The 15,099-nt window shown below is 35.4% G+C and overlaps 2 protein-coding genes across 4 annotated transcripts in view; both read left to right on the top strand.

Annotated features, from left to right (window-relative positions):
- LOC110270816 (E3 ubiquitin-protein ligase RGLG3-like) lies at positions 7,721-12,175 on the top strand. Its single transcript, XM_021120248.1, has 4 exons — positions 7,721-7,742; positions 9,215-9,312; positions 9,526-9,654; positions 11,999-12,175. Exons 1-4 carry the CDS (start codon positions 7,721-7,723, stop codon positions 12,173-12,175), a joined length of 426 nt encoding a protein of 141 aa, XP_020975907.1.
- Positions 13,659-15,099, top strand: part of LOC107638297 (36.4 kDa proline-rich protein) — a 3,068-nt gene continuing 1,627 nt past the window's right edge. The window contains exons 1-2 of one of the 3 annotated variants that reach the window (XM_016341509.2): positions 13,659-14,349; positions 14,383-14,911. In XM_016341509.2, the coding sequence (XP_016196995.1) occupies positions 13,777-14,349; positions 14,383-14,892 (1,083 nt within the window). In that variant the 5' untranslated portion in view covers positions 13,659-13,776 and the 3' untranslated portion in view covers positions 14,893-14,911. Of the gene's footprint in view, positions 14,912-15,099 lie in introns of all 3 variants that reach the window. The other 2 variants (XM_021120371.1, XM_016341508.2) reach the window with 2 other exon arrangements.

Genomic DNA, 15,099 nt, shown 5'->3' on the forward strand with positions numbered 1-15,099 from the left:
ATATATAAATAAGAGTAAAGTATTGTTTTTGTCCCCAATTTTTGTGTCCCTAACGTTTAAATCGTAATATTTGTATCCTTAACATTTATAGTTTTTGTCCCCAACTTTTGTGTCCCTAACGTTTAAATCGTAATATTTGTATCCTTAACATTTATAGTTTTTGTCCCCAACTTTTGTGTCCCTAACGTTTAAATCGTCCTATTTGTATTCTTAACGTTTATAAAAGTGATTCAATGTTATCCTACTATCAATTATACTAACAAATCAGATTATATTTTTTAATTATTCTCACTTAGATGTATTCATTCTCAATTAGGTCTCACTTGGATGTGTTCGATTTTAATATTATACCCACTATTTGTGTTTAGATTCAATTATGTCCCTACAAAAGTGAATTATGTAAATATTGTAGGAATTAGTTTCAACATTTGATGAGCTATTTTTTGGAGTAGATCATCGATTCTATCCCAGATATTTGTATTCTAATTTCAAAAAGAGATTTTTAAAACTCAAACTAAAGCGCTCATTATGTGTAATTGACGGCAGGATAACATTATTGAATCACTTTTACAAACGTTAGGGATACAAATAGGACGATTTAAACGTTAGCAACACAAATAAAATTTATTCCAAACATTGGGGACAAAAACGATACTTTATTCTATATATAATCTATTTTTTTATCCATCAGGTCAATGAATTATAACATGAATTGAGTAATTTCATTCCAGCTGGGAATAGTGGATTTAATTACGTTGATTGAGATATATCATTGTCCGTGAGTGACTCAGAAAAAAGTGTTATTTTTTTTGTATATAATATATAACATTTAGTGCTCCAAATACCACAAATGAACATCTCAATTGGCATTATTGAAAAGAAATCAACAAATTTAAATTGGTCTGTATCATGTTATTATAGTAAACTCATGTTGATGTAATGTTAATTGGCATCCGTAGCACACAAGACGAAAAATAAGATATGATAAATTGTTTTATTCACTAGTATTGGTTTCCCATGATAAATATTTACTAAAAGGATAAAGAAAAAATAACAAAAGAAACATTAACTTAGTGGCTCATTCTTTTTAATATGGAAAAGTAGCATGTGTTTTTTGTCAAAATAGGTTAATCAGGTATAATAGGTGTTCAGAGATGGCAAACATGCATAGGGGTGACACGGATCGAATTGGATTGGATATGTCCAAAATTTCAATTCGATCTATACTAAAATAATTGGATCGGATTGGATCTAATATCCACATTTTTTTAATGTGGATCCGACCCGATCCACACATTTGCAGATCGGATATTGGATATTGAATACATCCGCGAAACACAAAAATATTTTTAAAATTTTATTTTTATTAAAAATATCAATAAAATTCATTTTTTCTATTCTTTTAAATATGTTTACTTTTAAAATAATATTAAATATATATTTCTTAAATAATAAATTAAAATAATACAACATATATGATAATTATTAGTTGAAATAAAATATAAAAAAATATTTACTTATTTATTTTTTTATTTTTGTAGATACGCGAATTTGCTACGCGGATACGCGGATCTGTAGATACCTAAATAAAATCCGCAATCCGATCCTATTAGTGTGTGGATCGGATTCGATCCAATAGCCTTGCTGATCGGATCCATATCCGCAATTTTCAAATTGGATTCGGATAAACACTGCGGATATGCGGATCGGATCCGATCTATGAACACCCCTAAACATGCAAACCTAATACACTGGTGACGTATTGACACAGCACGCAGGAAGCAGGCTTCAACATGCATTGCCATGTGTCGCATGGAGAACGTATGCTAATGCAATACGTGAGTTGCATATTAAATGCTCTTTTTTTATCCAAAAATTCTGCCTATAAAATACCAAGCTCGTTATCATTTTATTTCATTGTGAGGAGAGTTATTTTAGTGAATTAAAGAGTAGGAAAAATATGCTGATATATTACAATGGTGAGATTACACGAAATACACATGAGAATGTGAGTTTTGCGTGTGAGAATCCATTTTCCGTTGATATTCCAGCACAATGATGTTTATAAAGCTACAGTACAGTTTTTGTCAAAGCATAAAAAATGATATCTTAATGAGGGTGAGTAATATTCTACATAGAAATCTTGTTATCGTATTAATACAGTTTGATATTATGCCTATCGTTTATGAAGCAAGCATGCAGTAGATATTTCATATTCATCAGCAAACTCACAGTTAGTCGTGTTGTAACTACCTAACTCTTAGCACGTCATCACCAATGCTAATTATCAGGCGTTACCATTCAGTTGACTTATGGAGCTCCAGACTCAGAATAATTATATAATATTGATCCTTTCATATTCATTCTAAGTGATTTTGTATATCGTTATAGGTGAATGTGAATTAGTAAACAAATAAATATACAATAATCATATACATGGAAATAAACAAATTATAACACCTAATGCTGCTAAGACTTCAGTAGCATCAGTCATACAATCCATAAACATGTTAATCCAGACATAGACTCGACTAGAACTTATATGTATGTATGTATGTATGTATGTATGTATGTATGTATATTTCTGGCTTATTTAAGAAGTCTCTAGTATGAAATTTGGTGTTAATAGAAGACAGTAAAATTCTACTCCTTAAAGATACTAGCAATTAGAGGGAAAATACCCTAATCTTCATAGGTACTCAAAATATCTTCCAGAATGCTTTATGTACCTCGTAGTCTGGATAATAGCAAAAGGCAGCCTCTGCGTCTGATGAACATTTACACCATCTCTATCTATAAGAAAAGTTAAGGGAAGGGGTGAGAACCTATGGTTCCCAGCAAGGTACTAACGAAGTGACAAATCGTTTATCAATCCAAGAGCACAACTCTAGCATTAAGATCGTCATGCGTTTTGTCGTGTTAACCCTAAGGCTTTTAGTTTTCATTAATCTATTCTAGTCCCAGTCTTTCCTTAAACCATCACAGTAATCAAGTAGCAAAATAGTAAACAAACACATATTAAGCACAAAATACAAAAAGTAGAGATAAATCATAGAACATAATTATAGAGAATATGCATAGAGTACAAACACAAGGAATATGCACAATGCACAAACAATATGATGTGTGTCTATCCTAAGCAAGCCATGAGCTCACACATCGGTTGACTACCGACAACCCAAATACGGTTTTCTCAACTGCGTACGTTCTGCATACATGTCTAATGGACAAGGCCATGTGCATTCTGACAACTCGCAATAGTCGCAGAGTTTGACGCCATAGTATGCTAATAGTTGAGAAAATAGTTTCCAAACATAAGGTGGGCATTCTCACGTCATCGCACTAAGCAAGTGGGACTGAACTTCTACCCTTGTTATGCATACTCTGAAAGAGCGTACATTCTGAAGTTTAAGGTTTCTAACCCTTTATGTTTTCAATACATGATTTCATTCTCCGTGTGAGACTCTTTTTCTTTCTATCTTTTAATAAATTCCAATTTTACCCTTCTTATGTCTTATATTACAATCTCATTCTAGACCTTTTTTTAATCTTTTAATAATTTATCATTATGTTCTTCGATCCTTTTTTTATAATTATTATTCTACCCTTAGTATTTTAAAATATGATCATCTTACCCTTTATCTTTAATCTTACCATCTTAATCATATATTTTTTTATAAATGTCAATTTTATCCATTTAACCATATATTTTTACCAAAATACTCATTTTATTCCTGAGTTACCTAACTACTCATTTTAACCATTATCTTTTATCAAAATGACTATTTTACTCTTAATATTTTTACATTTATTATTTTAACCTCATTTTATCAAAAAGACCCCTCATGTTACGTAATTATTCATTTTACCCTTCTCTTTTATCCAAAATAACTATTTTATCCATAGATTACCTAATTAATTATTTTTAGCCCTATCTTATTACAAGGACCCCTTACTGGAGCGATATTGGAATATGGTAAGAAATCTTATCTCGACTTTCGATAATTTCAAAATTATTCATGTCCCAAGAGGAAATAACCAAAGAGCAGACATACTATCTAAGTTGGCAACAAGCAGAAAGGGCACTTTGCCCAAACTGTCACAATTAACGCTAGAAAAACCTAGCGTGAACCTAACATATATTTTAAGCATGTCACATGAACCAGATTGGAGAGCACCCATTACAGATTACATCCTCCACGGAACAATACCTACCAATGAGACAAACCCAAAACTATTCCGAAGACAAGCAAGCTTTTATGTGTTGGTCGGCGCCGAGCTATATAGGAGAGGATTTTCACAACCACTCGTCAAATGCCTAAGCAAAAAGGAATCAGCAGAAGCCATGGACGAAGTCCATGAAGGAGTCTGCGGAAATCACATAGGGGGAGAAGCCTAGCAGCAAAGCTACTCAAAGCAGGTTACTACTGGCCGACCATACGAAGAGATTGCATAGACAAAGTAAAAAGGTGTGACCACTGTTAAAAACATGCAACGATAATGCACAGCCCTACCGAGGTGTTGCACAGCACGGAGGTAAGTTGGCCATTTTTTAGATGGGGAATGGACATCTTAGGACCATTTCCAACAGCACCAGGTCAGGTAAAATTTCTCTTAGTATGTATAGATTACTTTTCTAAATGGATTGAAGCACAACCACTGGCACGAATCACTGCAGAAAAGGTACAATCTTTTCTTTGGAAAAACATCATTTGTAGATATGGAATTCCAGGTGAGCTCATTACTGACAATGGAAGGCAATTCACTTATTCAAAACTTGCTTCTTTTCTACAGAATTTTCATGTTAAACACCATTTTAGCTCCGTAGAACACCCTCAAACAAACGGACAAGCAGAAGTAGCTAACCGAATTGTTTTAATGGCATTAAAGAAAAAGCTCGGAGAGGCAAAGGGCCAGTGGGCAGACCTAGTGCCCGAGATGCTATGGAGTTACAACACCACTATCCATTCGGCCACGGGAGAAACCCCTTTCAAACTAGTATACGGGGCAGAAGCAATGATTCCAGTAGAGATAGCCACTCCCACAATCAGAGCCGAACACCACACACAGACCTCAAACGATCAAGCTCGAGCAACCGAACTTGATACAATAGAAGAAGTAAGAAACAGTGCGTCGCTGAAGCAAAGAGCTCTACAACAATTGACTCAAAGACAATATAATAGAAAGGTAATCCCCCAAGCTTTCCAAGCAGGAGATCTAGTCTTGCGGAAAACAGAAGAAGCACGACAAACTCAAGGACATGGGAAGCTCGTGGCTGCTTGGGACAGACCATATCGAGTCGACAAAGTACTCGGCATGGGGGCTTATACACTACAAACACTAAGGGGAAGCACAATCCCTGGAACCTGGAATGTTTCATCTTTAAAATTGTACATATCATAATCACATAGGCGCATGATGGTACTCTTTTTCCTACTCATGAGTTTTTTTCCCACATTGAGTTTTTGCTCAGAGAAGGTTTTAACGAGGCCGGACGCCAACATCAGACTTTGTACGTCTTTTACAATAAAGAAATAAAGTCATAAGGAAAACATAATTCAAATCCTACCATTCTACAATATGCAGTCAAATAAAACCGAGCTTCTTACTCGGTACACAATCATTAAACCAAAATAACCGATGATAGTAAATCTCGGAATCAAACATTCACAAGTACAAAAACAAAATACAAAACAAAAAATAACATATTCAATCATCTTTCTCTCCGATACTGGAATCCTCTATTAACTCTTCAGCTGGAGTCTCATCATCAACTAACTTTCCACCAACAACAATCTTGGTAGCATCCAGTTTCTCTACATCAACTTCAGGAAACAATACTTTAACCTGGGCCACCGATCTTTCAAAACCTTGAGCAAACGACTCATACACCTCCGTCTCCAATTCTCTCACACGAGCAGCCAACTGGTCATTACGAGTCTTCAGATCCTTTATTTCCTCTTCAAGGGGTTCTTGCCGGTTTCGAAGATTCTCAACCTCAGACCCTTTTAATTTCAAAGAAGAGGAAAGTTCCTCCACCAACTTTTCCTTTTCCTCTATAGTTCTTGTTAGTTCATTAACAACGGCGACAGTCTTCTTTTCTGTTTCTAAAGCAACCCCCTGTGTCCGCCCAATAGACACAAGCCGAGCCCCAATTACCTGCAAGCGAAACATGCACAAAAACATATGACAAGATGACAGAAAGAAAATAAACAAAAAGGTAAAATAATACAATTTACCTGTAAAAAGCAACTAACACCAACCGGACCAATCCTGTTGATCATCTCAACATCAACAGGAAATTGACCAAATTGCTCAGAGAGTACAAATGGAAACAGTTTGCTCCACAAAGACTTGGCGTGATCATCAACACAGTACCCATGAAGCTCTTCCTGAGACTTATACGAAGATTCTATCAACTCAAAATTTACCCTGTCATCACTCTTTAAGGTACCCAGGTTAGTCCCTTTGGTTGGCCCTACTCTTTTCCTTTTCACTCCAGGTTGAAGTTCTGATTGAATAACTCCACCTCCGACCTCTTTATCAACATTAGTAGTCAAACTTTCTTTTTCAGCCTTTTTTCTTTGATTAAAAAATGTCTTCAAACTAGCCGAGGTAATAGTAGGAACCTTCTCACCTAATAAAACACAAAAACAGAACATGTTATTAAAAACATAATAGAACAAGAAGCCATTTTCCATTTTTTGAAAAAGCTTTACCTAGGTAATCCAATACTGATTGCTCATCAGAATCCCATTTCAAAAGTTCAGCAACAGATAATAATTCTTTAGATTCCATTTCACTAACTAAAAACTCCAAAATGTCATTATCACTAGGACACCGATCTTCTACATCTAAAACCTGTACCGTTTCCGAACACCACGAAATAGGAAACCTTTCCTCCAATGTCTCATTAATAAAAAAGGGAAATTGCTCAGGAATACTCCTAATCTTAACGAACATTTTCTTAAAATCTTTGAAAGAATATTTGTACAACGCGAAAAGGGACCTACCAGGATGGCTACTTAGGTTAACCCACAAACCCCTACGAACACCCTTAGCTTGAAATAAAGAAAAAAACACTCTCAGAGAAGGAGCCTGCCCCAGAACATCCATTAACACCTCGAATGCTCTAACAAAACCCCAGGAATTAGGGTGTAACTGTGATGGAGCACAGTTCAACCAACGCAACACACCACATTGAAAATCGGTAAAAGGAAACCTAACTCCAAGCTCTGTAAGAACACAACTATAAACATAGAAATAGGACCAGTCACAAATTTTTTCACAAACATGATCATCAACCCCACACGGAAGCACCTCAATTCTAACTTCACTCCCTTCCCTAACCCACACATTAGAACCAAGAACTCCTACTGACTCCACATCATTAAAGTAAGAAGCATGACACCTAACATTTTCATGCACCCAACTACAGGGATCACTCTTGCTAACAGTGACTTGAGTTTTCTCCATTTACAGTAACACATGCAAAGAATAGATACAGCAAAAAGAAACTAGACATTAGTCAAATAGACTAACCTTTTCTGCTCATTTTCTTCTTAACACAAAAGAACTTCAGTTTTTGGCAAGGAGTCCACTAAACCACCACAAAAATTTAATATGACAAAAACGGTTCATTGACAAGAAATAGCCTTGAAAAATAATAACCATTCAACATTTAACTTCAAATCAAAGGAGCAAGATCAAGCGGTCAGGGATGCATAGAGGAAAGTGCCACGGTCATGTCCATTAAATGCTACAGGTGCGAAAAACTAGGAAACATGTTAATAATAATAATAAACAAATAAATAAACAATGAAACATATATATAAAATAAAATAACATATCAAACAAAAACAAACACTAAAAGGAAATAGGCCCAGCTTGGGGGCTGAGGAACCACCCAATATAGTCCAACAAAGTTTTAGGGCCGAGGTAGTTCCGAAGCTCGACCCGTTTCCTTCCTCCTCCTCTTTTTTTTAACAGGTCAAGCTTAGGGGCTGTGATGTGGACCATAAACCTCGGCCCAAACAAACACAGCGGCTACCACAATAGCTAGGAATCAAGTAACAGATCATCCAATAACAGAAAAAAGATTCTAAAAACTAACCACGGCGAGATCTGCGGAAGAGTACAAGATATCAGATGTTGAGCACAACGGCCTCTCTATCTATATAAACAACACCGAAGCAACAGAGTAAAAACACATAAGCACAACACAGTATCACTACTTCTTCTTTCTTTTACTTTATTTGCGATTTACTTGAATACCTCTTCTGACTTGAGCGTCGGAGATTCTTTTGCAGGTGTTCCACCCACGGAATTTTAAAAGAAAGCCGACCTATACCTCACCCCGACGAATAGCAGCACCACTAATCTGAAATTACTAAAAGCTCGGATCGCCAGGAGGTCGGCTTGGGTATCTTGGACGAAACAGAAACAAAGTGGGATTTTTATTTGTTTTCATTTGTTTTTTCCACTTTTTTCTTCTCAAATTTGCTCAAAATGGTATTCATGATAGTGAAGATGAATATTTTAACGACAATGATGATGCTGATTAAATCATTTGATTGAGTGTAAGCATTGACAAAAGTGAAGACTAAAAGAGAGATTATAAATTTTATTAGTTGAATCAAAATGACTTTACAACATAGGATATATTTGTCGCTGTTGGTATAGCCAAGAGATTTGACAGTAGTGCATAGTAGCATTAACATTATTCAGCTGTTGTAGTGCATAAGAGCTTATCTTCTGGTATTTAGTGTTTTAGTACATATTTTGGGGTTGTGGAACTTGGAGATGGATTGGTGCACTTTATTTAGTATTACTCACTTTTATATGGTATGGAGGTTTAAGCAGTAGCATTGAGATGAGAATGTGATTTGAAATTGTTGCATTTGGCTACAGAACGATTCCAAAAATCTTGCCGAAGATCTCTTCCTACTTGACCTTTTGTCAAATATGATATTTTCTTTAGCCTTCTAGGAGGGTTCATCTCTTGGGTTGAATTGATTGAATTTCCTTGTATGATAAGCAAAGGGACTAGTGTGCTTTCTATCATAGTACATCTTTAGTAATCCTCCTGTATTTTGTTCATTTTTGTTGTTAATTCTTCATTGTTTTCCAAGAGGGAAAACTCTATCTAAGAGACCTTACGTATAGTAGCAATGATATGAAGATTTGATTATATAAGGTTTTTCCTTGTTATTAGGTCCAACATCATTTGCGCCGGTAATTGATGCAGCAATTGATGTTGTGGAGAAAAGCAATGGTCAATATCATGTTCTTGTTATTATTGCTGATGGACAGGTTCTATCTACTTATTTTTCTCTCAATAATTTCTTTTCATGGCATGAGTAGCTGTGTGTTTCTACTTATCTTCCTTTTATTGATAGTATTTCTTCTTTCTCTTTAAGTTTCCAGAAATCCAGATACAGGAGGACGCAAAATGCTTGGTCCACAAGAACAAGCAACTATTAATTATTCTATAGTTGCTGCAAAGTAAATCGATATCGTTTGTAGTCTTTTGCTGATTTCTACAGTAGATGTCTCTTACGTAAACCTATTTTGGTTGGTGTTGGAGATGAACCGTGGGATGAGATGCAGCAGTTTGACGACAACATCACAGAGCGCTTATTTGACAGCTTTCAGGTACTTGATGGTACTTAAAATATTCAAGTACTATGTATGCTTCTATAGTAATGAGTTTCAAGAACCTCGAAGTTTAGCATATTAATGAGCTAAGGGGATAATGTAATACATCAGATAATTCCAAAATTAAGCACAGTTTATAATTAGTTGGACATAGTGTTTTATGATGCTATTCTCTTTGTAGAGAGAGATATAATATGGAATTCTATTATCTCAACATTAGTAAGTGTAAGATGACTCTTAAGTAGGTTTACCCAACTCCTAACATGGATTAGGGTAGTTCTTTAGTTAAATTTGAAGATAAACCTTCTATAACAAATCTACCAGTTTCAAACTCCATCAGGACTCTATAATTGTTCAAGTATTGAATGTTGAAGAGCACTCTGACCATACATTTGATTTTATGAGAAGGAATTTTGTCATCATGACCCACTGAGCCAATCAACTTATTCTTATTTTGTTGAACACTTTTTTGAAAAATAATCCAAATTCTAATGTGTCATAAAACTAGCAAGCTATGTCCATTTTAGCTGTTTATGTCCATTTTTAACGTGCCCATTAACCATACTCAATTATATTTTGATGCTTTAAATTGTTTTGTATAATAAGAAAAAGAAAATAAACAAGTGTTGAGAGATGTTGAGAAACTATGTCTTTTTCTAAGATGGAAATGTTTCCTCTGTTTGTTGTTGTCTTTGGAAATCTTTTGGGCTGAGACTCATGTCATGTCTTCGTGTATATTGATTCTCAAGATGGTAATGTGCTACAAGATTCTCTATCTTATGTGTTTTTGGGAGTTCCTTATTTCACTTATTCGTTCAACAAATTCTTTTTTATTTCTTTTCAGGTTTGGCGGTGGTTCCAGAAATTATGTGAAGAGATGAGTCATGACCCATGATGACCTTATTGGTCATTATATCAAGTAACTATTTTTATAAGTTGCTGAGTTACATATGATAAATTATTAAATTACTGAGTTTCATAGGAATTTGTTATCTCCTGTTTTTGCTTTGTTACTCCTTTTATATGATTATTTGATTTAACTGAGTAATTATTTATTTTTCTATTTAGAGATCTTGTGGAGATCACTTGGGTGATTTTAGGCTAATTTTGTTATTGATTCTTCAGGAGTTTTCATAAAAGTAGAGAATGTTTCATCATATTTGAAGGTTAATATTTTCACTTACTTTTGTATTTCACTTTGCTAGCTTGAAATATTTATAGTTTGGCTTTATTGTATTATTCTGTAGACTATAATATCAGCTCTATTTTTAATGATACACCAATGTTTGTATGTCAGAAATAAATGAGAATATTGAGAAGATATACAATCCAAATGCGGATATAGTTTTTAATGCAAGTTGTATTACAAGTTTTGTATGGATTTTTATAGTAAATAAAATGGAACAAACCACTGGTGGTTGTATTTTTTTTTTTAAATTCACCCATAAAATTGCAACAGTTTTCTAACTGCCGCAAATTTATATTAAAAACTTTTTTTTCAAATAGCGGTAGTTTTAAGACCGACGCCAATAACTTATTCTATTTAGCGGCGCTTATGCCGGCGGTTGCTGAAAACAGCCGCAAAATGCAATCCCCCCGCCTTTATCGAAGGCGGTCCTTAATCCGCTGGCGTTCTATTTCGCAGCGGTATGAAACCGCTGCAAACTGGCAAAAAAATCGCCGCAAAGCTCTGTTTCTCTTGTAGTGATACCTCTCCGCAAATCCTCATTGCGCCATCGGTCCCTCCCTCACTAGCCAGCCTCAACGCCGCTGAGCTTTTTCTCCATCGAGTCGTCGGTTTAGAATGAAAATAACCATCTATATACCTAGTAAAATGAACATCCATCTAATTTCATTATACATAATTAAATCCAATCTAAATTAAATAAACATTCACTTTAGAATGAAAATAATCATCTGTATACCTAATAAGATGAATAACAATTCAAAGAATGAAGAGGATGTGAACAACAATCATCTATCACCATCAGCATCACCCACCATTCTCGTTTCTCTATAAGAAAGAAAGAAAGAGTTTATTTCCTCTGCCAATGCCAAATGCATATGCTCATGACAATAGTTTGCCACCTGAATGAGAAAGACAAGCTCTGCCAATGCCAAATGCATATGCTCATGACAATAGTTTGCCACCTGAATGAGAAAGACAAGCTCTCAATGTGGAGTTCTCCAGAGAATCCTAAATTTTTGGACATAAGAAAAAAATATAAATTTACCTGAGAATCACCATGGCCATCATAGAATCTAAAAAAATGAATTGTTTGCTAACTCAAATTTTTATTCAGTCCATCAATTATCCTATCACCAATTAGCATTTCAATAGAAATCTTCCATCTCAGGACAAATGGCGGCGTCGGCGAGAGACAAATGGCGGCGTCGGCGTGAGGCTGTCGCAGTGTCAGCACGGGCTGCTATGGGACAGCAGGGCAACGTGAGGTTGCAGCGACGTCGGCACGGGCTGCGGGCTTCTATTGCATCTGAACGAGGTGATGAGGAATGAGTGAATGACGGCGTTCTGCTATGTCTGAGCAACTATCTCTAGCGACGACGACAAGTTGTGGTGGGGTACTGGAGAGAAACTATGTGGGCTATGCCGCGGACGTCGGAAATAAAGTAATAGTAGAATTGGAAGTAACCATACGTAGTGTGAATGTATTTAGGTGCTAATCCTAATTTTTCAAATTTTAAAATCCGTTAATACTTATTTAATTAATTAAGAATCTGAATTTTAAATTTAAATTTACCTTTTTTTTAAATCATTATTCACATTGTTCAGAACAAACATTGTTTACTTATACTTTCTCTTATTAACTAACATGACAACCTCTCGTGTAAGAGTAAAGTTTATTAAGTGAGGATTCGTCGAGTAATTTCTTTTAAATTTAAAAGAAGAATCAATCTTTAGATTATTGGAAGGCTACCACCATCAATGAGAAACACCAAAATGGTTTTTGACTGCCCAAAGGGCTTAATGGACAAGTATGGAGAAGTGATTATCTTAATTGAGGACGAAGTTTAGCTTAGACCAAGAGCAAAAGAGGATATATGAGGTTCAATAAGCTATTATCAAGTCTAAAGGTCAGAAACTAAAAACAATAGTAAAAGAACCTGAGTAGAAAACTCTAAGAACAAAAATTAGCACTCGAAGTAAAATTCTCTAATATCTAATTATTATGTTGTCATTGTAGCACACTTCGAATACCAATTTCTATAATTAAATTTAGAAAAAAGGTAAAAAAGTTTTAAACTTTCTAAATAGTTAAAGTGAGACTTTAGGTTCGAGTCGTATTTTAAAAAAGGAGCATTAGATTATTCATGAAAGAATAAAAAAAAAATTGAAAACAAGAAAGTTAATTAAAAAAAAAAAACCTTGGCAATGGAATCGAAAATGCAATTTGAAGCGATTAAAAGCAAATAAAACTAATTGAAATTAAACTAAACCTTGCACATATCCCCCTGCAATAGATACAGCGGTGAATCTATGATAAGTGTTTCTATTTTTGCAAAGGGAAGAAGAAGAAGGAGAAAAGAAAGAGTCTACGATTCACTTCTGCCTCCACTTTTATAAACCTCCGTATAATTTTAATCCTTAAGGTAAGGACGATTTTAAAACCGAGTTAAACTTTAAGAATAATTTTGTATGCAAAAAAAAAAATTCAGGACGAAAAAAATTTGACCTATAAATTAAAAACTAAAATCATACTTAACCCTTTATATGAATATACAATCATACTAAGTGTATATCAAAATTAACTATTAATATAAAATAATATTAAAATATAAAATATACATTAAAAATAAATTTAACAATACATATATTTACATAAATATATGATGACTAATTTTAATATATAAATAATATTTTTAATAAATATATATAATTTTTAATGTATATTTTTTATTTTAATATATATTTTACCCAAATAAATATTTTAATGACTTAGTTTTTATATGGACTTGGTGACATAAAAAAATACTAGGCTGACATGGTGACATATCTCTTCACGATATAAGGTCTTGATTCTCACACTGGCTTTTTCAGTGAGAAGTGAGAAAATTACACTCACACAGGACACACCTCCTCCTTTCATCGGCTTCGAAATGGGGAACTATGTTGTAACTAGCATACTCATTCTTCTCTTCAATTTGAGCACTCTAATCAACGTTGTCATCGCTTGTCCGTACTGTCCATACCCAACTCCAAAGCCTCCAAAGCACCACGAGCATCCAAAACTCCCACCGAAACAGCCTCCAAGAGTGAAGCCCCCAATTCACAAACCACCAAAGCACAATAAGCCTACTCCTACCACTCCATGTCCACCACCAAAGTCACCAAAACCAAGACCTCCCTATGTCCCCAAGCCTCCAGTAATAGTGCACCCACCCTACGTCCCAAAGCCACCATATGTACCAAAACCACCATATGTACCTAAGCCACCGGTTGTTAGACCACCATATGTACCAAAGCCACCGGTTGTAACTCCACCATATGTACCTAAGCCACCGGTTGTTACACCACCATATGTACCGAAACCACCGGTTGTAACTCCACCATATGTACCAAAGCCACCGGTTGTGACACCACCATATGTACCAAAGCCACCGGTTGTGACACCACCATATGTACCAAAGCCACCGGTGGTTACACCACCATATGTACCGAAACCGCCGGTTGTGACACCGCCATATGTACCAAAGCCACCAGTGGTTACACCACCTTATGTTCCTACACCATCACCACCATATGTACCAAAACCATCTCCACCAGTTGTGACACCACCTTACACACCAAGGCCGCCCATTATTGTTCATCCTCCGTACGTCCCGTTGCCACCAGTTGTACCCACACCGCCCATCATCTCACCTCCTCCATATGTACCGACGCCACCGGTGGTTACTCCACCAACGCCACCAAGTGAAACACCGTGTCCGCCACCGCCACCGCCGGCGCAACCAACATGCCCCATAGACTCGTTGAAGCTTGGTGCCTGTGTGGACGTTCTTGGCGGACTCATACACATCGGAATCGGAGGAAGTGCTAAACAAACATGCTGTCCGGTGCTTGAAGGGCTTCTGGACCTTGATGCTGCTGTGTGTCTCTGCACTACAATTAGGGCGAAGCTTCTCAACATCAACATTATCATCCCCATCGCCCTTCAGCTCCTCATTGATTGTGGAAAGACTCCGCCAGATGGATTCAAGTGCTCACCAAATTAATCAATTATTATATTCAAAGGTACTGCATGTGTCTCTCAATTTAATTGTGGAACCAAATATATTTTCTACGTCTTTTTATCGTATCTTTCTGTTTCTAACAAAAACGACAAACCAAACACACATGGTATAAAAAAATATTTTAAAAATTTATTTTTATACTATATAAAAAATATATAAAAAAATATTTATTTTTGCTTTTTATTAATT

Source organism: Arachis ipaensis, chromosome B04 (genome assembly GCF_000816755.2).
Source record: "Arachis ipaensis cultivar K30076 chromosome B04, Araip1.1, whole genome shotgun sequence".
In the NCBI taxonomy this organism is placed as follows: Eukaryota; Viridiplantae; Streptophyta; class Magnoliopsida; order Fabales; family Fabaceae; genus Arachis; species Arachis ipaensis.